General features: G+C 33.0%; 1 protein-coding gene across 7 annotated transcripts in view; it reads left to right on the top strand.

The window, feature by feature from the left end:
- LOC123710376 (homeobox protein cut) overlaps positions 1 to 22610 on the top strand; it is a 124162-nt gene that overhangs the window by 34929 nt on the left and 66623 nt on the right. The window contains exon 1 of one of the 7 annotated variants that reach the window (XM_045662220.1): positions 8337 to 8445. The exons of the other annotated variants lie outside the window; for them this stretch is intronic. Within the exon in view, the coding sequence (XP_045518176.1) occupies positions 8395 to 8445 (51 nt within the window). The 5' untranslated portion in view covers positions 8337 to 8394. Of the gene's footprint in view, positions 1 to 8336; positions 8446 to 22610 lie in introns of those variants that run through there. 7 annotated transcript variants of the gene reach the window in all.

Below are 22610 nucleotides of genomic sequence, written 5' to 3'. Positions count from 1 at the left end.
GAGGCTATTTAAATAAATATACAATCACAGTTATGATAATACACACAGATCACGAGTCTCTTTAATTATCTATTATATGACTTAATATAAATTCATTCACCTATCATGTTATTAATTTGCATAAAAAATCACTATAAATGCTGAACACACTTGTCTAGGCATTGCGGATAGGAATCTAGACCTTATAATTTAGATTTAAGGCGTAAAATCGTATACATTGCTAAGTCTTCGCTTCTAAAAGTTATTGTGGGAAATATTTTATCGTAATTCCAATTTCAAATATTGTGAAGAATAATTTTTAATCTGTAAAGTAAATGTCAAACTTGAATAGGATCTAAGGTTAAGGTACCATAGACAATTGTAATCTGTGAATTAAATACGAAACTTTAATAGCCTCTATCGTTAATTTACCAAAGATATTTTGTGACCAGAAAGCATCCTTGCTATAGAGCAATAGTTAGTTAGTTAGTTTATAGTTATCTATATTCAAAAAATACTCTTTGAATACTGGTTTATTATTGTAACAACACCTCCATTTCTTTTCTATGAATTTACTTAAGAAAAGTGCGCAGTTACAAAGAAAGTTGTCTTCATCCCGCGGCGACAGGGACGCACATACCGGGACCACACACGTTAGAAAGGGACGACACGTACACCGATAACGCGTCAATACATTCCTTCAGAACGGTACATTCAAAATTCAACTTTGATTCAGTGTAATAAAGATGTATTTTGCTTGATAGACTTAATGGAAAACCAATATCGCATCAATATGTTGAAATATATGACCTTACAAGCAAATTTCGACTTTATATCTAGGAATTACAGTTAAGAATAGGTTTATTCTAGTTTTTAAGAAGGCGTTTTCGATATCTTGGAAGATAGTGAGGGCGTTCGATCGAATACCGATACTTCGAAAAGCGATACGTATATCGCCTGTAACGTTGGGCGTGTTCGGACCACGCCCATCGATTTTTTCCATAAAACCCGTATTGGCTGATTTTTTACTTATTTAACCTGTTTTTTGTTTCAGGTTCGTTTTTGCTGGTAAATGGCTTTTATATAGTGAGTTTAATCAGAGTTGTAGCATTTCAATTTCCATTCTCATATTGACTGTGATTAAGGGATCTATGCATCATGTATGCTATGCTTTCATACAATAATCTCCAATTTCTCTCAAGGGTTACGTCAAAAGTAATATTGAAAATGTCAACCCTACATTTGACATTTATTCAAATCAAACTCGCTGCCGTTAATTCGTATTGAATTACAACGCTAAAACAATTGAATGCAGAACAATATTCAAATAATCGAATCGGAATTCTAGTTGGATTAAAATTTCGAACCGGATGAAGCCATTGTTTTTTTTTGCATAAACGTTGGTATAGTCTATACTTTATTATTTACTGCCAGTATTTTTATTATTATTTCACAACTAAGAAATGATTTATCTATGATGAAGTACGTCTCTCTCTTCAGTCGGCAGCTCATGTCTGAACTGCGCCGTAAGTAAGTGGTTTACGTCCAGCGCCTGTCTTATCACAGTACATAGTTCTGAGGATGATGAGTCTTGATCGGTCCATCTGGTTGGTGAACGGCCACATGATTTACCTCCTGAGTTACCAAAAACTAAAAATAATATAGTAATTAATAAAAAAAACACTTTATAAGTGAGTCTAGAATAGAAAAATAGGTGTTTTTAATTAAATTAGTTACGAACCAGCTCATATCAAAAAAGGGATGTGAATTCTATTTAAATTCGTTCGATTTGTTGCCGGAGCCGTGATTGATTCGAACGATACATCACTAGAGGAGTTTTTCTATGAAAAATTGCTACAATCGACTTAAAAACTCATTAGGGCCAAGACAAAGGCACCGCTCGTTCCATGATCGAACTGTGATTGCCTTTTTTATGTCCTTGTGAATGAGTGAATGAAACTTTGAATGAACGTATTTGAATGATGGACACGATTTGGAAGGATCATTTTGAAAGTTGATTGTTTTTTTTTCACTTTTGCTTAATTATTTTTATGTACGTTTGAAGTAAACTTACTAAAAACTGTATAAAAAATCGTCATTGTTTTAGCTAAAAATATTAACATACGTACAACATATAAAAGCCTAGTAATAGCTGCTCCCGTAAATCAACATATATTATTATTATCCCGCGATATTAAAAACTATTATTTTTTGCTATATGTAAAAACATCTGCATACCTATCACTGTCAATTCGTTCAATGCATTTGACAGCTCACGCCATTAAAAAAACAAAACACTGCGCAGTCTCGCGCGCTTTTGTCCCTTACGTTGACAGCAGGAAGCGGACCATAGACTGCAACCATAGACATATTAACAATTTGAAAAAAGTTCTAATTTGAATACGCAAGGTGTGTATAGGGAAACGTAAAAAAATCACAATGGCTGTAATTCAAATTGAGAAAAAAGTTTGTCACACAAAGACTGATAATTAGGGATCCTTTGATTCGGAGCTAATTTATTAATAATCATCTATTCAGAGAATTATTAATGATCTAATAGAACTACAACCCTTTATCATTTTTGCTGTAATTCATGGCCCGATTTGCTAAAAAAATTACAAGAGTTTGAACCCTCAGTCTCAAAGTTGAGAGTTTTTTTTTTCATGTAACAGGAACCTCGCAAGTGCGCTGCCGGTCTTTTAAGATTGGTTACGCTCTTTGTCCCTAAGTCAAATTGGTAAATACCTCATTAAATATGTCATACAGTCATAATATTATATGTCTTTAACAAATATCATTAAAACATGTCATACAGAACCAACGACCTAAGTTCAATACACGTCTAATAATTTGAATATGTATCAGATCACGCTATATTTGAATAAGTATTACATTAATATTCTTTTGTGATAATTTCAAACTCTAAACTCCCACGTAGCTATTGTCTCCAGACTTATTGGCTCATTACGCGAAGCTCCGGTTTTAATTTTTGATTTTAGAATCGCGATTGATTCGAATTTCGAACTGGAGTGATATCACTGTTCCAATTTTAAATTGTTTTGTTTGCAAATATCGATATTTGATTAAGTTTCCGCAAAAAAGGACGTCCACTGACCGAATGACCTCTGATAAACATTTCGGTCTCGTGTTTGGATGCCGTCCAAATATATCATTCGTTCCGTTTCGATCGCCATTGATTCTAAAATCAAATATCTTAACTGACATTTAGTGGTAACTAAAACGTCTGTCAATCTCAAGAGCCACCTGTCATCCATATTTTTAAAGGTCGAAATAGGAATATTGCCAGTAGGTAGTTTTGATATATTAAAATTTATTTTAAAACGAATTAAAATATCATCCATCTTGAAAAAAGCCGTTGCATCCGTTAAAATCGGTTCTCGTTCGAATTTCAAACCCAGCTTCCGTATTACGTTATCTGTGAACAATGGCCGCCCACGTGCGATTGTACCTACAAATTACGTATGCTAATAATCCTTCCGGAGCAAGACGCGTCATCGATAATCGTCTTTCGATTATAATAGTCGATTGCTTGTCATCGAATACATGTTTTGTATTGTAATGAGGTCTGCCATAGATTATAAATATTTAAATGTCAGAACAAGTAAGTCATAAAACCATAGATATTGGAACTAGGAAGTAATAAGAAGGACCCTATTCGTTAGAAAATATTATCTAATCATAGTTCTAATGAAATGTCACATGCAACCGATTCCCAAAGGCAATATCATTCAAAATAACAAATTGTATTAACTTTTACGCCACCCCAAGATGAAAAAATAAAGTCAAAAATGAACGAATCCACACCGCGTTACCGGTAATCGTGTTTTATGAGTTTCCCGCCAAAATAGACACAATATGGCGGCGGTTGACACGTATCCCCGTGAAAAGTTAAATTCGCTTGTTATTGGCATTCGCGCGTACATTAATTTTTTATTCGCGTTTCAAAGATTTATAAATACATTTTATGATTTCTATATGCGTTTCATGTAAGACCGACGCTTAATTTTAAATACTACTTTAAAACTACTTATTAGATAAACTGACAATGTACATCATATCTCATGTCAAATGTTACATATAATAATCGTAATAATTAAATAATTATCTAGCCTATTCAACTGTGACCTAAAAATAATTATCGTAAATTTCCGTTCAATATAACAAGCACTGTCACAAAAATTTATCAATGGCAACATTGCGATATTTAGTTTGAAATTAGAATCAGTATCCGCTTCCGTTCGATATTTGAACTGCGCATTTGAATTAAGAATTACAAACTGATAAGCATTTATTTTGAAATCAAGTTATAAATTCGCGTTTAAATATTGTTCTAGAACACCTGAACCATAGCTATTCTTTTTTTGAAAAGGGAAGAAGCAATAACCATTAAAAGCTTGCGGAGGGCCGTTCAAAAAGTTTCCTTTTCAATAACGCGTCTAATATTCAAATTAGAAGCAACTAAGGCGAGGAATTCTCAGCGATATATCATCGGAGCTAATCAGATTTTTCCTTGCGTATATTTCGTAAATGTTTCGGAGATTAAATAGGGTATCGGGATAATTTAGTAGTTCCATCTTTCCTCGTTTAAACGACAATGGAATAACGATATTTTGAAAATGGAACGTCTCCAATTTCAAATGTAAACAATTGTGGAATGCAATAATATTCGAATTCTAAATTTGAATCGAACGTTAGGGCTCATTCAAAATTCACGAAGACAATATAAGATACCGCGGGTGTTATCCGTAACTTGGCGAACTCTCTATACACGAGAGCGCCATAAAAAATAATTTAAATTGCTCTTACAGTGACTCGCTATCGCTTCGAACATTTGCATACTAAAATAATGCAAAAATCTATGCGCGGAACGCAGGGGTGCGCGTTCCCACTTCTCTGGGATTTAATTATTTTTATCGTTACACGTTTTGATCATTTCAATTATTACTTAGATGCTAACTTAGAATGTGTTATGATACTCTGTCTTACTTTGTTTTTAATTGTCAGGGTTGTCTCTTAGCTAGTTTTTTGTATGTATTTTAAATCATTGATGTCTGTGTGTGTTTGTATTAAATAATAATAATTTTAGTTTATTTAGGGTGACCTGAAATAATAATTTGTTCCATAAATAAATAAGCTTCTATATTCAAATTTTGTGAAGTGACGGAAAAAGAGTGGCGGAGATTTTATTACCAGTTCTTCTCTTCCGTTCTACGTCCTTGATTTGAGAACTGGCAGTAAATGTAAAATTATAAGCATTTAATGTATATTTCTTTTTTTGACGTTCATAAGTGTAAATTGTGTTACCTATATGAATAAATGATTTTTGACTTTGACTTTGACGTCATACTCAGGTACGTTTAAGTTTGTTACTTGATTTAATTGATATAAAAAACTAAAAACGTATATACATATACTGCCATAGGAGCCAAACTTTTTAAATTTGTTTTATGTTTCTTTATTATTATTACTGTGTAGCTTAAGAACATTGTAAATACTGTATGTTGGAATTGATTATTAATAAAACTTCAACATGATTTCGCTGCTCGTCTCCACGTTTCAGGAACGGCACCGAAACGTTTTACAGTTTCCTTAGTATGTCCTTTGTGGTCCAAATAAAAAACAAAGATTTCTCGTAACGTTTTTTTCGGCGGTAACGGGAAACCGTCCGACTGTCATTACACGAATGGAAACGCGCGCTAGCATTAGACTCGGGGCAAAGAAATTTTATGTGTTATTTTTTCTTGTTTTGAAATATGCGCGCCGTTCGGTTATTTATTGCCTCCATAGAGGTTATATTTCGGGAAGTAATGAGGTTTCTAAGGAAAGGGCAATTTAAATGCGCGTAGATTGAGTCGTTAGGGTAGTATCGGAGAAATCGCGCGAAGAAAGCGCTTTTGATCGAGTAATTTTAATATTGAGGAAATTTCGCCATTATAGATGTAGGCGTTCTAACCCCCAGTACACTACAGATTATCTATGAGAAGAAAATTTCGATGTGTTTGGTACAGAGGGTCTTAAGGAAATATTCGAACCAATTCGGCTTAGGGTCAAGAAAAGAGCGATTTCTTAAAAAGCCGGCAACGCAGTCGCGAGCCTTCTGGCAGTGTAAGTGGCGATATCACGTATCAGGTGAGCCCGTTTGCGTACATAAATAAAAAAAAGTAAAAGCTTCTAGATATATTTTTTTTGATAAGTATGTATAATAGTTTAGCGAACGCCCAATATGTGTTATTCAAAGTCGCCCATGGGCAGTTTTGACATGCATCAGATATTAAACAATTAAAACCTGCCAAGTGTACCATGAAGTTCAACGGTATAGTGGGTTCGATGATTTTTTGGCTGTTTTCGTTTTTTGGTTCCGTATATTTCATATTTCTTTATTGAATTGTGATTCATAGACAAAGCTTATTTGTAGTTAAAAGTAAAAAAAAATTAACAATCTTCAGCTTTCGTGTCCGTCGAAAGGATTGAAATGTAAAAAAATACGTCTATAGATTTCGTGTCCGTCAAAAACTAGAACTATTCAATATTTAAATGTATTAACCTAATTCGTCACCTCAAGGATTTGTAAAAACTTCAATAAGTTAAATTAATCGCATTGCGTTTAATAAAACCCTTTTAATCCAAGCCTAAATAGAATAACAAGATGAAATGATACTTCAGTCTTCACTATTAAGTGTCAAAAGTCGAATTTGAGTGAAACATTTTCTGCGTTACCCCGATTATAATTCGAACGCGTTAATTTGAATTACCGTAATTCTAAATTCAAAAATTTATAATTCGAACAATAACCGACGCGCTTAAGCGTATTCAATGGCTGAAACAATTTTTCTCATAAAAAGTGTTAGTGACTTAATCATTTGAGACCGTAGTTTTATATCTATAGAGATCAAAATCCAACGATATAATAACAGATCGTAAAACAGATAAATAATAATTAATTAAAAATGTATACCCAGCAAAGCGTTTCCAAACTACGTAATCAACGAAATATGTGATTGGGATTTTTAAAATTTTATCGCATTCGGAATTTAAATTTCTTGATACGTCAAGTTATATTTTCTTTTCATTTAATTATCGGACCTTTTTGTTAGAAATTTACAAAATATATTTGTTATTTTTTCAAATCTCACAAATTCATTGTTAAATTTTTATTTTTAGTAAATGTATTTTCTACCTTAATAAATATTCTTTTTTCAAATGTCTATTAATATATGCACTACATTCTTAATTCGTATTTGAGATCGAACACAACAAAGGCCACAGATAATAATAAGAAAGGGAATCGTCCCGACCTAAAATCAATGTAGCATATAAAAAGATTGAAAACGTTCTCACAGAATCAAATCGTACTTAATATGCAAATAATTACCCTTGCATAGGTCAATAAATTAAAAAAGGGGAATTAAAAATACCAGTTCAACTATTGAAAAGCGAATAAATCAAGTTTTGTTCTTTGATTTTTGGATATGCTAATATCAATAATTATAAGACACGATAAATATTCGATATTAACCGGTTTCGGTATTTAATATGCAAGTTTTCAGATATGGGACAGTTCTCACGGGATCTGTGATCTCATCAATATTCATGCTCCTGAAAATGCCCGTATTTAACACGTTTGATTCCTTACGAAACAATTATTTCAGGCTAATTTATTGGCTTTTAATGTCAAATAGACGCAGAACTAAGCTAAAAGTGTGGCGGAGAGTTTATTGCCAGTTCTTATCTTCCGTTCTACGCCCTTGACGTTTTTGACGTTTATAAGTGTACATTGTTTTTCTATATGAATAAATGATTTTGAATGTTGAATTTTGTAGGATTATCCCATAGCAAGCAAATCAAACAAATTCTCCTTATTTTTTAAAGTAACAAATGCTAAAATTTACAAAATTCTTTTTTGAACAATTACTCAACACATTAATATCCGTAAATATTACCGTTCCATTTTTCAAACCAACAAGTATAAATTAGCATTAAAAAAACTATTTTCGATATTGTCAATGGATTTCGAGACATTGACATTTGGTTAAAGGCCGAGGGTCGAATTAACCCTAATCTTATCTCATTTTTCTCAGCCGACAATGGCGCGTCATACATTTAAACCTGTTTAACGATTGATAGGTCGAGGGTTGCCATCGATTTGCATATGATCTATGCAAATGACGGAAGTGTATGGGAATCTGTATTAATTGTTAAGATAAGGCGATACGCTATCTGTGAGGCAGTTACTCGCGCGCTTTTGCTCTGATGACGCGCGCGATGTGCTCCAATATTTGAATTTAGAGTTTTAATGTTTTTAAACATTATTTCATAAATAGAAGTGACCTTTTTTTTCGTGTTTTGAAGTTTTTTTAATATGGTTTTATATGCGTTATAATGGTATAGTGACTGATGTTTATTGTGAAGGACAATATGATGAAAATTAAAAACTATTATATGGAGGTAAGGCATAATTTCAGTTTATTTATTTCTTTACTTTATTATTATTAAATAATTAGGTAATGTTTTAGAACACACTTTTTCGAGACTTTATTTCAGTAGATTCGTTGAAGTATTTATGAACTACAATCTTTTATTATAGTAACAGTTCCTTAAATACATTTTATTCAGACTTTTAGTCTCGATAGTTATTTTAGTGTCTCTTTTCATCTCAGTGCAAACACTAATTGTCAGAAAGAGATGAAAGGGTAGTTAAAAACAATTAGACAAATTTAGTTTTTAAACTTCATGTGGTTCGACAGAGTCTTTTTAACAAACCAAAACCAACTTCAAAAACAAGGAGTTTATCAATTTGACGTGAATTTTTTAAGGATTTTTTTAAATAAGTTCAGATGTTGCACGCATGCTAATTTTTTTGTCAACGCTACACGCATTAAAATTGATCAACACATAACGACGTTATCCACATAATGCGGACCCTACTCAGCGGTCAATTCGACAGCGGTTGCCAACCTTTTCCAAATTTCCACCCGACCCCTAATTTTCATCCCACTTTTTACGTCAATGTTTTTCTATAGCGATATCAAAACATCTCGGGGGTGGGGGCCAAGGGGAACGGATTAGGTGGACTGAAATCGTGATATAGGCCCTTCGACATGACTTGTCTTTATCTAATGTATGGGAAAGTAATTACTTGACCGAGATCCGGGCTTTTATTTTGACACTGACCAGGAAGGCATTTTAAAACTAAATTCGAATTTTAAGTTATTTAAACAAATATACAAACTTCTTCAATATTTTACTTTTTTATTGTAGTCTGTGACTGCCGGTTTAGTTCTCTTTAGGTATTTTGAATTTCGAACTCTTCATATTGGTACCATTTGTTTATAATTGTGTTGGCACTAACTGTAGTCCTACTGCATTTAATTTCTATATTTTTTACCAGAATTTTGTCATTTTTAATCATCTCAATCAATCAAAAATCATTATTTTTTTTTATATAAATGTAATCCACAATTACCAAGAATAACATTTAAATTTGTAGGTTTGGATAAAATTAGAATGAATTAATCAAAAACAAATCCACCCCGGTCCTGCTTGAGCTCACGATTTTTACGCCCATATTAATTCCTTCATATTGACGTGGGCTGAGGGGGTGGGCCGAGGGGGTTGAGGCGAGATAACGCGGGAGACATAAAGCGTAGGAGATCGCTAATTCATCATAAGTTAAAGGGGTTTTTATGTACGCTCGGACGGTACTTTGTACGGAGCGCAAAAAAGGTTGGCGATGTCTGAAGCGATACCATTCAAAAAATTCTCAAAGGCACCGGAGATGAGATATTAATTAGCTTTTAGGTAATTTTTATCTAACTCCTAATGTAAAAGCATATTTCAGCTCTTTGAAAATATTGTGAGCACGCGTTGCGAATGCCGCATTTGGAATGAATGAAAACGATACCTCTCAATAACACACAATATATTGCGGAGACATCAATTGCGATGTCGTTTAGCTGAATCCCTTTTCAAATTGCAGTCTTAAAACATCGCTGGAATTTTGTGAAAACGCTCAAAAAGACCTCCCCGAGGTGGAAAACAATCGCGCTGCAATTGATTAAGTGCACAGACGTTTTTTCTTCACGTTTAAATCCGTTTAAATGGGGTTGTTCTACGTTAAATAGCGACTTTTTGAATTATCTTTCGCATTGATTACGATGTTTGAGATCGTTTGTTTTAATCGAATACATCTCATAATTCGATTATTTTTTATTTGACATTCGTTGTATGCTTTCATGAATCCAATAATTCAATGGAAATCATAAAGATTTTGTTACATAACATGTCTTTTGGTAATAATAATAAAATAACACACAACTTTACATATTGACATTGCAATGACATCTTTCACAAGTAATAGACATCACATTTGTGATCAACGATAATAGACAAAAAAGTAAAAAAAACGTATTTTTGACCAGTTATAAATGTGCTATTTTTTTCAATAATATTTTGGGCGGGAAATACTAATATACCTCTTGAAGTGTCAGTTATAATTGACGACATCTTTCGTAACCAATAGACGTCACATTTTTAATTATAGAAACAAACGAATTTTCGACCAGTTATAAATGAGCTTATTTCCTTTTATCTTTACAAAATTTTTGTCGGGAAACTACGTCATTCCATAGATTGAAGTGTCAGCTATACTTGACAGTTTTCGTAATCAATAAAATAAAAAAGTTGAATCGAATTTTTCGTTCATAAATGGCTTATTTTATACTTGATGCTGGCTAATGCACAAACCGTGCCAAAGCAAAAATGGCTTTTTGTGTTTTTTTTTTTTGTTGATAATATTTTGGGCGGGAAACTACGTTATTCTATTGAAGTGTCAGTTATAATTCACAGAATTGTATCGCCAAAGACAAAAGTTTGAATCGAGTTCTCACTTAGTATAACTAGATCAATATACAATAATGCAATTATAAGTATTTTGTTTAAGAGAAAAGGCCGAGGGACGAATTAAGGGATCGATCGGATTAAAAGTGAAGTTTCGGATTTGAAAGTGAATTAATTGAGGATGGATTTTGATAAATACTCCGACGTTAAGTTGCTTAACTGGTTAGACGAAATTTGTGATTATTTGGCAAAAATTTTCAACTTCGATTTTGGAATTCATATTTTAAAACATAAGAAGACATTTTGATTTTCGTTTCGATTAAAGTAGCAATATTATAGCGGTGTTAGCTAAGACTTCAGCATGCTAATCTTATCTCTAGGGTCGTAGATTCTATCCCCGGCTGTGGACTAACATAAACTCAAATTGCCACATTGACATTGCAATGATATTTTTTATATTTGTTAAACAAAGAACACTCTACTAGAGTTAAAAACAAATTTTTGACATCGTTCATCAATCGATAAACATCAGATTTTTAATTTTAACGACAACAAAAACTTATTTTCGACCATAAATTTCGAGTCATAAATGTGTTTTCTTTTTTATTCATAATATTTTGGGCGGGAAATTATAACTTGAAGTGTCAGTTGAAATCGACGACATCTTTCAAAATCAATAGACATAACATTTTTAACCAACGATTATAGATTAAAAAAAGGTAAAAAACTAATTTTCGACCAGTCATGTTCAGTTCTGTCTATGTACTCATCTAACATTTGCATGAAGGAATACATTATGAGGTAACCGGCATCTCTAAGATCTAAAAGAAGACTTGCATCTGACAGACCGTTGCTCTTCTACTTGTCTATAATAAAATTATCAAAGGGCCGACACCCATGTAAAGTTGTATTACTGGATTAACTATTATTATTAGTATTTTATTCTATCATTTGATCGATTTTTTTATGTAATAGGTGGCTCGCTTAATTAATTCACTTGGACAGTCACATTGCCAGAAGGCTCACAAGTGTGTTGCCGGCCTTTTATTTTATTGGTACGCTTTATTAAAAATAGTGAACCACCTGTATAATGCAATGTTCGTAACCGATCTTCCCCACCATGCTGGGCGTATTATTTATTTATTATTATTTTTATCACCGAAAATAGAACTTTAATAAAAGTAAACAACCTGTATAGATAGTGTTCAAACTATGAAAGCAAAAAGACATGTCTATTCCCGTCTCAAGTATTCGATCCCAATTAAATGTGAACGTAGTGGCAATCGATGACATTTCCTTTGAACTGAGCTGATGTGTGAACTCGGCTAATACCTCGTGTGGGATGAATTAGTTACATATAAATTTGTATTTTTAGTCTCCTTGTAATTTCTGCTCGCCTGGTACTTCGAGTCAATATTCTCATATTCTGTGATTTTTTATTAAAAGCTTCTTAATAATAATTAATATAGTATTTCTTTTAAGCTTTTCTATTTAAACTCTAAGAAAATACCTACGTCTTGATCTTAGTCTTGGTAGGACTCTATATGCGCATTTAACATTCGCTGGTACGAAGGAAAACATCGTGAGTAAACTTCGCCTTGAATCCCACCCATTTGCCTATTAGATTGACAAATAATCATGAAGCAGGCACATGATCTGAGGACCAGACCTAAAAAGGTTGTACTGCAACTAAACATTTTTTTTCTATTTCTTAGTATTTTCTAAACAAAAACGTAACCTACATAATAACAATTAAACTTAAAAGAAACCTGAATAGATTTATTTTTTAAAAAAATACACAACAGTCAAAATACTCAGACCTAGTCTTTTTAAAGTCAAATCTAGTTTCAAAAGCTGCAAAATTTCCATTTTGCCATTTTATAACAGCGCCGTCGCCCATGGACACATTGCCACAAGGCTCACAAGTGCGTCGGCGGCCAGTGGTCAATGACACGACTGAATTCATACATACACACACATATACGCTTATATCAATATTTTGTTGATCCAACTATTCTTACGATAATTGTTAATACACAAGAAAACAAATTTAGTCGATTGCTTCAAATTCTCATCGATACCTGTTTATAATTAAAAGACGGCGACTTAACTCCGATGCCTATTTGTAGCTCATCGAGTTTCAAAACTTCGTTCACTTGAGCAATGTTTGCGCCCCGACTTTTACTCCTTTAATTTATAATTAATACAAATTGGATGGCTGGCTTTCGAAACTTCAAAAGTTTAAATTCAGTATTTATATTTAACTAGCAGTTAGTGACGTCTGGAGTATCGGGTTCGATTCCCGTTCCAGTTAAATTGTAATTTGTTCTGTCTTGATATCCTCTTACATCTGTCGGAGACCATTTTTGTGACGGGATACCTAATATGGACACCATTTTTTAATATGAACGTTGCCCGTCTTTAAGGGAGGAGAATTCTCTTTCTTTAAACAATTGGAGGTCGAGGTAACCCAGTGAAGGCCCCGAAGTAGACTTCATCAAGTTTTTAATTGTCTGGTCTGGTCTTACATTGATACGCTTAACTTCCTATTTGGTTTAACCGAATTACAATGAAGTTAAACTATACTTTATTACCAATTAAATTTAATTACGAATTCTTTAACATAATTAAAGTAATTAGAATGTGTGGTAAAATTCTTGGAACCAATAAATACCATCGACACCACAAACAAATGAAAATCGAGACAAAGATGGCTGAGTGCCAAACGGCTCGGCTGTCTGCGCGCGCGCAATCAATGGTCCCACTGATCCATTCACTGATGGATCATTTCGTCGTGATCATTGTTAATAGGCTGTGTTTAATTTGGAAACCTTAAAAATAAAATTCCAGAGCCAGTTTCCACCTTTTTAGGTCTAGGTGTCTTATCATGATTATTTGTCAATCTAATTAGAAAGTTGGTGATCAGCCTCCAGTGACACACGCCGACTTTTTGAGTCTAAGGCGATATTTTCCTTCGTACGAGCGAATATTAAGTTAGCACATATCGAACCTACGACCTCAGGGATGAGAGTCACTCAAAAAACTTTACAAATATGTATAGTAGATTGATAAATTCGTAATTAATACCATAGTATCTGGTCAGCCACAACCCAGGGAGGTCCTTAAGATGGGGACCAGCGACAGTAATTTAATAAATTTTTCTGTTGCTCGTACGGAGAAGGAAAAAACGTTGCCTAAAGTGTTTGATAATTGAAAATTGTTTGGTCCATACCCAACTCTACCCCAAATTAAAAAGATCTCAGCTTACCTTCAAATATCAGCTCAATTTTACCTGTAATTATCTCCACCCATGATTTTACGAACAATTTTCTCTAATAGGGAACAATTTCCATGCTCATGTCAATTTTCCGTTTAATATTTCGTTAATAACGATTGACGCCATTCAAAATTAGCGATCAAAAGTTCACGGCTTCGATGTCTTTCCCCCAGCTTGGCAAAGATTAATTATTCTATCAGATATGCTTGAGTTGTGCAGGCCTAGTGGCTTCAGCGTCTCTTATGTGGTCATAAGTTCGATACCTGCACCAATGGATTTCTATATGTGCATTTATCATTCGCTCGAACGGTGAATGAAAATGTAGGCAAATGTGTATTTATTTATTCCACGTCATTATTCTACCTTAACAGTTACTGCTAACTCGATAGAACACACACACGCACCGATTATCCTACATAAAAAAAAAAATATATATACGTAAAAAGGAAAATATATAACCCAAGTAAGACCCAAAAAGTCGACCGCGTGTTTCAGTTACAGTGATCACTTGCCTTTTAGATTGACAAATGATCATGAAATTTATACACTGTGTTATTAATTTTTATTATAGACCAAACCTGTATACTAAAGCTTTAATAAAAATAAATAATAACTATTAAACAGTATTAATAAAATACTAAATAAGCTTAATAAATAATAAATGAAGTCTTTGAAATCTTGTATCAATAAATGATACATCTATATTATTATTGTTTGACGCGTTTTGCTCATGCACTTTACACCACTTAGGCGGGATTGTGTCGCGTGTTGAGATAAAAGCCTTCCGATAAAGGCTTTTATTGAACTCCGCGTTATAGATCTTCATGTTCATGCAATGTTCTATTAGTCTGTTTTAGATAAATAGTATAATAATAAATAAAAAGTTCTGCCAGACTTCTAAGAAATAGTCTAATTCTTAAAAGGCCGGCAACGCATTCACAAGTAAGCATGTATCACTTAACATCAGATGAGCTTCCTGCCCGTTCTTTCACTGTTCTTTAAAGTAATTGTTTTTTATACGGTCATAACTTCGTCTGTAGCACCTTGAACACACATCATCAGTATGAGATATCAGAAATTCTGCCATAAATAAACTGTAAACAAGTAACTGTAATTATTAACTAAACTACGAAGAACTATTGTTAAAAAATATTTTTCTTGATTCGTTCATTCCTCGGTGTTTACAAATGTCTTAAGTCAGACATTTGAATATACAATACTAGACGTTACTCTTGATACAGTTAAATTATTCTAAAATAGTAACAGTTAACTAACAGTTAGCCCGAAGCTAGTTAAGACCCATGATCACAATAAAAGATCGCATTTAAACAATATTTAAAACGACTCATTTAGATGTTAATCAGTTCGCACGCATTGTTCGTGTCCCGTTCACTTGAGATCGAATGATTTGTGAACGAAGATTAGGGAATGAATTTGGTTTAGTTTAATTGGTTCACTTAGGAACAGTACAGCAGTGATTGATTGTTTTGCCTCGTTTGCAAATAGATTAATATTATATATATTCATATATTTTTTTGCAGTGTTATTTTATGATATTTTATTCGTTTTTCAATACTATAAGAGTTGTTTAATATATGATACGAATAAAAATAGAAAATAATATTTTTTTAAGGCACACGGACTTCGAAAAAAATCACATACTTATTAATCAGTTAATCAGTTCGGACGGATAAAAAAATTATAGTTAAAATACGCAACCCTTACTACACACACCCACACACACAATAGAAACAGTAAACATAAACCAAAGTTTAAATTTGAGTTAGTTTTAACTATCGTATAGGTGCCGTAACTTTTGCCGATCGGAACCAAAGCCTACGCGGAAATGGGAATACAAGTTTCAAATGACATAGATTTGGGAAATAGATACGGCTATGTACCTAAATTCTATTTATTTAACTTCTATATAGGATATATAACTTTATATATGTCAAATCACTACACACACTACTTCGTCATAATACTTAGGTCAAAATAATAAGTTAATACTGTGTGTAAAATCGAATCAAATCTGTATTATTTTAATTAATTAATATTTATCCTTTCGTTATTTATTAGCTATAATTGTCTTTTGATTAATAACTAACCTGCATCATCAGCACACCCTCTCTTTCCACCAATATTTTTTAGTGATTTTTCTTTCGTTTTTTTACACTATTTTGTATATAGTATGTATACAAAGTGGTTATTTAGTATAATTCACAAATGATTAATTTAAAGGTCTCACAGAGTGTAGACTATAGACAACAGTATAATCTATTGTGTTTAATCTATGATATCGAATACAGGTGGTAGTTGGTAGAGTTTTATTGACTTCCCTCGACCCTGCTAACTCAATATTTGCTTGTTAATGCACAGACGATGTGAACCAGAACGGATTTATGGTGAAACTTTGGATTCTATTTCACTACGTGTTTCATTTGGCACTCGTGCCTCAGTATTACTGGGCTTTTGGTTACATTTTTGAGGCTCGCTTAAGCTTCGGAAAGAGTCTTACGTATATATATATATACGTATGTTATTGAAGCCTATTTTTGCTAGACAAATCGTACTATAGAAATAGTATCGTTTTTTTCTGTGTTAGCTACGAACTTTCATCCAACTATATATATATATACATACCTACCTATAATAAAAGCCATTATTCGAATACAGTTATACACATTTATCAACCTCATTATTTGTTGTTATCTGTGTGCTCTAAGGCCTCGAATCGCCATTCCTCTCTGCATTGTGCCACCTGCTGTCATTCCTTAAGTTGGCCTATTCTTCTAAGTTCTCTTTCTCTATTTCGTCTTTTGTACATAGGTTTAATACTTCTGTGCTCCACTTTCCTGTTAATGTAGATCAAAATCTTTTATCCACAAGTATTTTGTTTATTAATACGACAACAAACGCAATGTACTAAAATGTAAGTCATCAAATGAGACGCTCTGGAATCACCGAAAACACGTAAACTCAAATGTGGAACGCCAGAATCACCAATCGGATTATCCTATATGTATAAAAGACGAAAATTCGCGTTCTTACCCCCTTACCCCTTTCGCCCACCCCCACGAGGGGAGCTAATGGCAACACCACTCGGATTCATTAGTAAATTAGAAAGCGGATGAGTCCAAAGTTAGGAAAATTCAATATCTAATAATGATTAGCCCCTCCTAATACCTGTCTATCGACAAAGAGAACTGTTCAAAATTGTCAATCGAACTTTTGGAACTCGCATTTCGAATTGAGTTATTTAGTTTTCGATTGGATGTTTGGATACGGTTTTGTTAACGCCTGGACGGGTTTTGGGTAATTTGGACTGGGGTTTAAGCGACCTCAAAGCTTTCTTGGAACATATTTTTATAAGCCAACGTATGCTGTGTCTGTGTTAATAATCCAGTGGCGCTAATATTGATCAAAGAAATGAATTTAAGAAGTTTATTATATCACAGTTGATTCCAACGGACGACTTCTGGCTAGTTGAGTGGCTTAAGATGCTTAGCTACTAATCTACTAATACTAATAATTTTATACTGAAAATCAAATCGTATCGAAACTGTCCAGTCTGCACTTTGCAAGATTTATTTAAAATTACAAGGTGTAGTATAACTGGTGTATTATTGAGTAGTAGCCGTCTTGAATATGCTATATTTAAGATTTTTGTCGAGTATCTCATCGTTCATATATTTTATCGCGAGATTAACTTTCCCCAGTGCTGTTGAAATACATTTCCTTTCGTAAATTTAAAAATGAAGGTAACTTGATGCTCGCGGCAAATTAAAACTGACATTGAGAGATTAAGCTACCTTAAGTGTGTATTGACTGAGAGATAAACATTTTTTTAATAACGATGTAATTTGATTAGGGAGGGAATTATTGAATTTTTTAATCTTGAACATTTCCTTAAGATATTTTGACGAGCAACATTCTGTACAGCTTTAAAATCAATTATAGTCAAGTCGGCGTGTATCAGGCACAGGAGGCCGATCGCCCACTTGCCTATAAGATTGACACAGATACATAACTCTGAGTCCCGGATTTAAACAAATTGCGCCACTGGCTTTTTTTAAGGTCAATTATGTTCTAAACCATAACATACAAATATACAATAATAAAAATAACAAAAATATTTTTTTTTATAATTATATCTGATTTCGTAGTTGGGTACATTTAGCCACACACGTCACACATAATAATGTATTGATTTTCATTAAATTTGCGATAGATTTGGAACCTTAAAAGTGCCTGGAAAGATAAAAATTATTTACAAAGAAAAGTGTATTCGGATGAAAGCTTGTTTAAATTTCTAAGGGTGATATGACTGAGTGGTCACGGGGGCGCCAGACAAAGGGATCCATAGGTAAATAAACTTAACGACATAGCGATATTATTGATTTCGTTAATTAATTGGCGTTTCATAGTTCCAACATGTTACACATCGCCATTTTTGGAGGTTCATTATTAGTCGTAAAAATACTCCATAATAATACGTATTAACGAATTTTAATATTCTAGGTAACATGTTTTATCTTGCAAATTTTTAGTTTTCCTCTGTAAATCTTTTAATTATCATAAAAACTATATAATAACTTGTTGAAATATAATTCCGTCTTATATATGAATATAGAATTCATGAACCAAATAATTATACATTCTACTTTCCACTCCGAAGGTATAACATGATAATAGTGACTTTCTATGATGCTGTCACATAATAATCTCATAAGAAACAGAATAAACACTACTTATCCAGAGTTTGACTTACGGAAGTGCGCTGATCGATAAAAAAGCTCAATTTTTTTTTTTACATCCATATCACGGCATGTCTAGTTTCACAACTGAGCGTTCATAAAGCAATTGAAGTATTTCCAACTGAAGTATTTTCGAACCAATTACCGACTTAGAGTCCTTCAAGAAAAGATCCACTATTTTTAATTTTATTCTTGTACCAGATTAGATAGTTTGTAAAATATACTGTAAATATAGTATGATTGTGGTGAACTTTAATAAACAAACTGTTTCAGAAGCATGATCGACCACTTTCCTCCCAAAGATATCACACATTTCGCTACATTCTTACATCAAAGACAAGTTGAATTGTGACATCAAAAGACCCAACATCTTTCCGATTAGCATCGCAAAGAAAAACTTAATTAACGAAGTCTCACGTATTGACAGAGCCGGAGGCGAACCCTTATCATATTTATTTTATTTCAATTCCATACGAATTTAATCCTTTTCCATTAATTAGTGACCGCTCCGCATAATGCGGGTGGGTCTAACCCATCGCTAATTTTTCTTCACGGCGAAGGGTTTGATAAAAGCATTTTTGGGAAGGATTTTAAATCCCTTATACTTTCAGACGTGTTTTTTTAGTTGGTCGGAAATTTTTGATTTAGATTCGAATACTGGTTCCAATTGTAAATTGGATCAGAAAAGTTTCCAATTCCATTTCGTTGAATAGATTTTTTTTTAATCTAACAATAATGGACACATTTTAGAAAATAACAAATAGTTTTAATGCTACGCGGCGTAGCACATCTTCGCTCTTGGATATTATTAGTAGTCGTATACGTAACCAAATTCTTCCATTTGTCTTTCATCCTCACCACAAATTTTCCAATCCTTTTCGCTACCCCTTCTCTTTCTCCAGGGTTCTGGTGGGCGAACTTTCTTTTTCCATCCTACTGGGCCATTCCAAGTAAGGGTCACAGTTCAAATATAACTAAGTATTTTTTTTGTATTATAATTGTATTTATGATTAAGGATATTGCAAAAAAGCTTTAAAAATTCGTATAGCTTGCAATGATAATTCTAAATTAGATTTACGTGTGTATTTATGTAATTAAAGTTTGTATTAAATGAATAAAATTCATTGCGGTAATGGTAGGTAAAGTGGAACGTATTAGGTAAGTCCACGATAAATAATTTTATAATTAATATTAATTTAATTAATAAAATAAATCTGATTTTTGGAAAGGCTGATGAATATTCATGCTATCAAATTCATTGAAATTTTATGTGTATGAACCGCTATTACTAATTAGGGATGTCCAAATTTTGATAATTTCCTCTATTACGAGAATTCTTCTCTTTAAACATATAATAAAGCAAAGTGATTTTTTGTAATTCTTTAGATCAATTATCCGGAGCTGGATATATTCGGTAGTGGACTGGTCAATTTTAAAAACAGCATTGTTAAGTGTTTATCTCGTCCCTAATACGCTGTTTTTGTTTTTTTTTCTGCTTAACAAAAATTTCTGGTATTTTTACCTTGTTTATAATTTTTTTTGTAACTTTTATGTTAACATAAATTGTCATACATTTTAGATAAAAGAGTTTGTCACATATACCGTAGATATATAGTATTATGATGTGGTAAACTTCAATAAATACTGTATTTAAAATCTTCTTAGTCTCATTTACTTTATAGTATTCCTAAACCGCGATTTCCCTTCCCGTTCCGTGTTATACTGTAACGTTATAATACTATAATCTTCTTTACGAATTGTCCATTTCTCTAACACAGCCCTACACCTTCGCTACTTGGCTGGTTATAATTCATATAAGTTCATTAGCTCTACTTATTGAGACAGCCCTATCCGTGAGATCATACACTGATCTATTGCTCAAACAGTTTTATAAGCGATGGTTTCAATAGATAAGTTGCTTTGTTAAATTTCGGAACTAGGACTTAATTACCACTTAAGTCGGTAGTGTAATGCTCAATTTTGAATGTCCATTAACTGACTTTCAAATCATAATTTTTGATTAAAACTGTTTTTGTTATTCGTTACACTTGCATAGCTCCGGTCATTGTTTCATTTTTATTACTAAATCTGCTTATTTATTATTCTGCTATCTGCTATTTTAGGTTTCCTGTTAAGTTTTACGGTACTCATAAAACCTTTAAAATCTAAATAGCCTGGAATTATTTGCGTCTGTTTAACTATTAATCAAATCAGTCTACCATGACGTGAAAACTACGCGATTGTCGCAGTAGCTTCTTAGCGTCTGGCTTAGCCTTACGCAAGATGGACACCCCTATTGTATAGACGTATTGTTTTTTTACGAAAGGAACCTATAATAAGGAGGATACTATGAACTAACAATAAATAGATTTCATAATGAATAAATTTCGGCTTCGTCGAATGGATTAACAGTCAAAAGACAAATTAATTTGAAAATTCCATTAAAGATTGTATTGTTTGTGCGCGGATATTATTAAATGTTGTTTGGAATTATTGAATTATAAAGATTTAAAAACAACTTTTATAGTGATCATGAACTTTACTTTCAGATATATACAATATATCTCTACAAATATAAATATTCGGTAATCAAATAAAAATGGATAATTTTGATATATGATATTAGTTAATACAAATCGAGTGTAGGTGGCCCAGTGGTTTAAGCGTGCAACTCTCATGCCTGAGATTCAATCCCCGGCTATGCACGAAAGGACGTTCTTTCTATGTACGCTGAACATTCGCTCGAACGGTAAAGGATAACATAATGAGGAAACCATGCCTTAGACCCAAATAGATGACGGCGTGTGTTACAGGAGGCTGATCACCTACTCACATACAAAGCAGATACAGATACACCCTAAAGGGTGTGGCGACACTGATTATTTTTTTAATTTAATATAAATCAATGTCTCACTTTCCTCATTGTAATTATTTTCTCACGTTAAAATATTTTGAGCGAATGGTGTCATCCTAACTGATTTCAGATTGTTTATTTTTAATGATTCGGAATTTTTATTAAGTTCACACAATAAGACCTGTTGATTTTCCCTCTGTTTAAATTGGCTTTCTTAATCATTATGAAGTTTCTAACTTTCTAGTTGTAAACATAAAATTATTCGGAGCAAAATTGAATTTCTTCGCAATTAAAATGCGTACGTAACGATTATTCATACGAGTATTGTTGGAAAACAATTCTTCTGTATATTAAGTAGACGTTGTAGTAGTAGTAAGTATTTAGGAGACATTTTCGTATCTACTTTAGGGACACTTTGGATAGTAATGTTAATAGTAGTTGCTGTCTAAATGAACACTTGTTACTACCACTATGTGGCCACCACCTTTCTTATTTTTTTATTGGACTTTGAAGTATTTCCGAACCAATTCGACTTAAGGTCCTTAACGCGAGCCCTCTGACATTTAGTGTCTACGGGCGGCATATAGTGATATACCAGGTGAAGTTTGAGGTCAATTAAACGTTACAAAAGAAGCGTAATTATGATATAAGAGTGATATTCTTCATTAAATCACTTATCAATGGTATCATTGACGATAATATGGTGATGTTATTGTCTTACGTAATGTGATTAACTGGTCAATTGGATGATGGATGACTTTGGTTGCTATCTGAGTCATCGTACAGGTTTGTTTAATGGATCATAATTTGTGTTGCTTTTGGATAATCTTTGACGATTGGGCTTCAACGTGCGACTCCCATCCCTGGAGTCGACGGTTCGATACCC

The sequence above is a fragment of the Pieris brassicae genome, chromosome 5, assembly GCF_905147105.1.
Source record: "Pieris brassicae chromosome 5, ilPieBrab1.1, whole genome shotgun sequence".
In the NCBI taxonomy this organism is placed as follows: domain Eukaryota; kingdom Metazoa; phylum Arthropoda; class Insecta; order Lepidoptera; family Pieridae; genus Pieris; species Pieris brassicae.
Note: the sequence above shows the minus strand (reverse complement) of the source record. Positions and strands in the feature narration are given on the sequence as shown.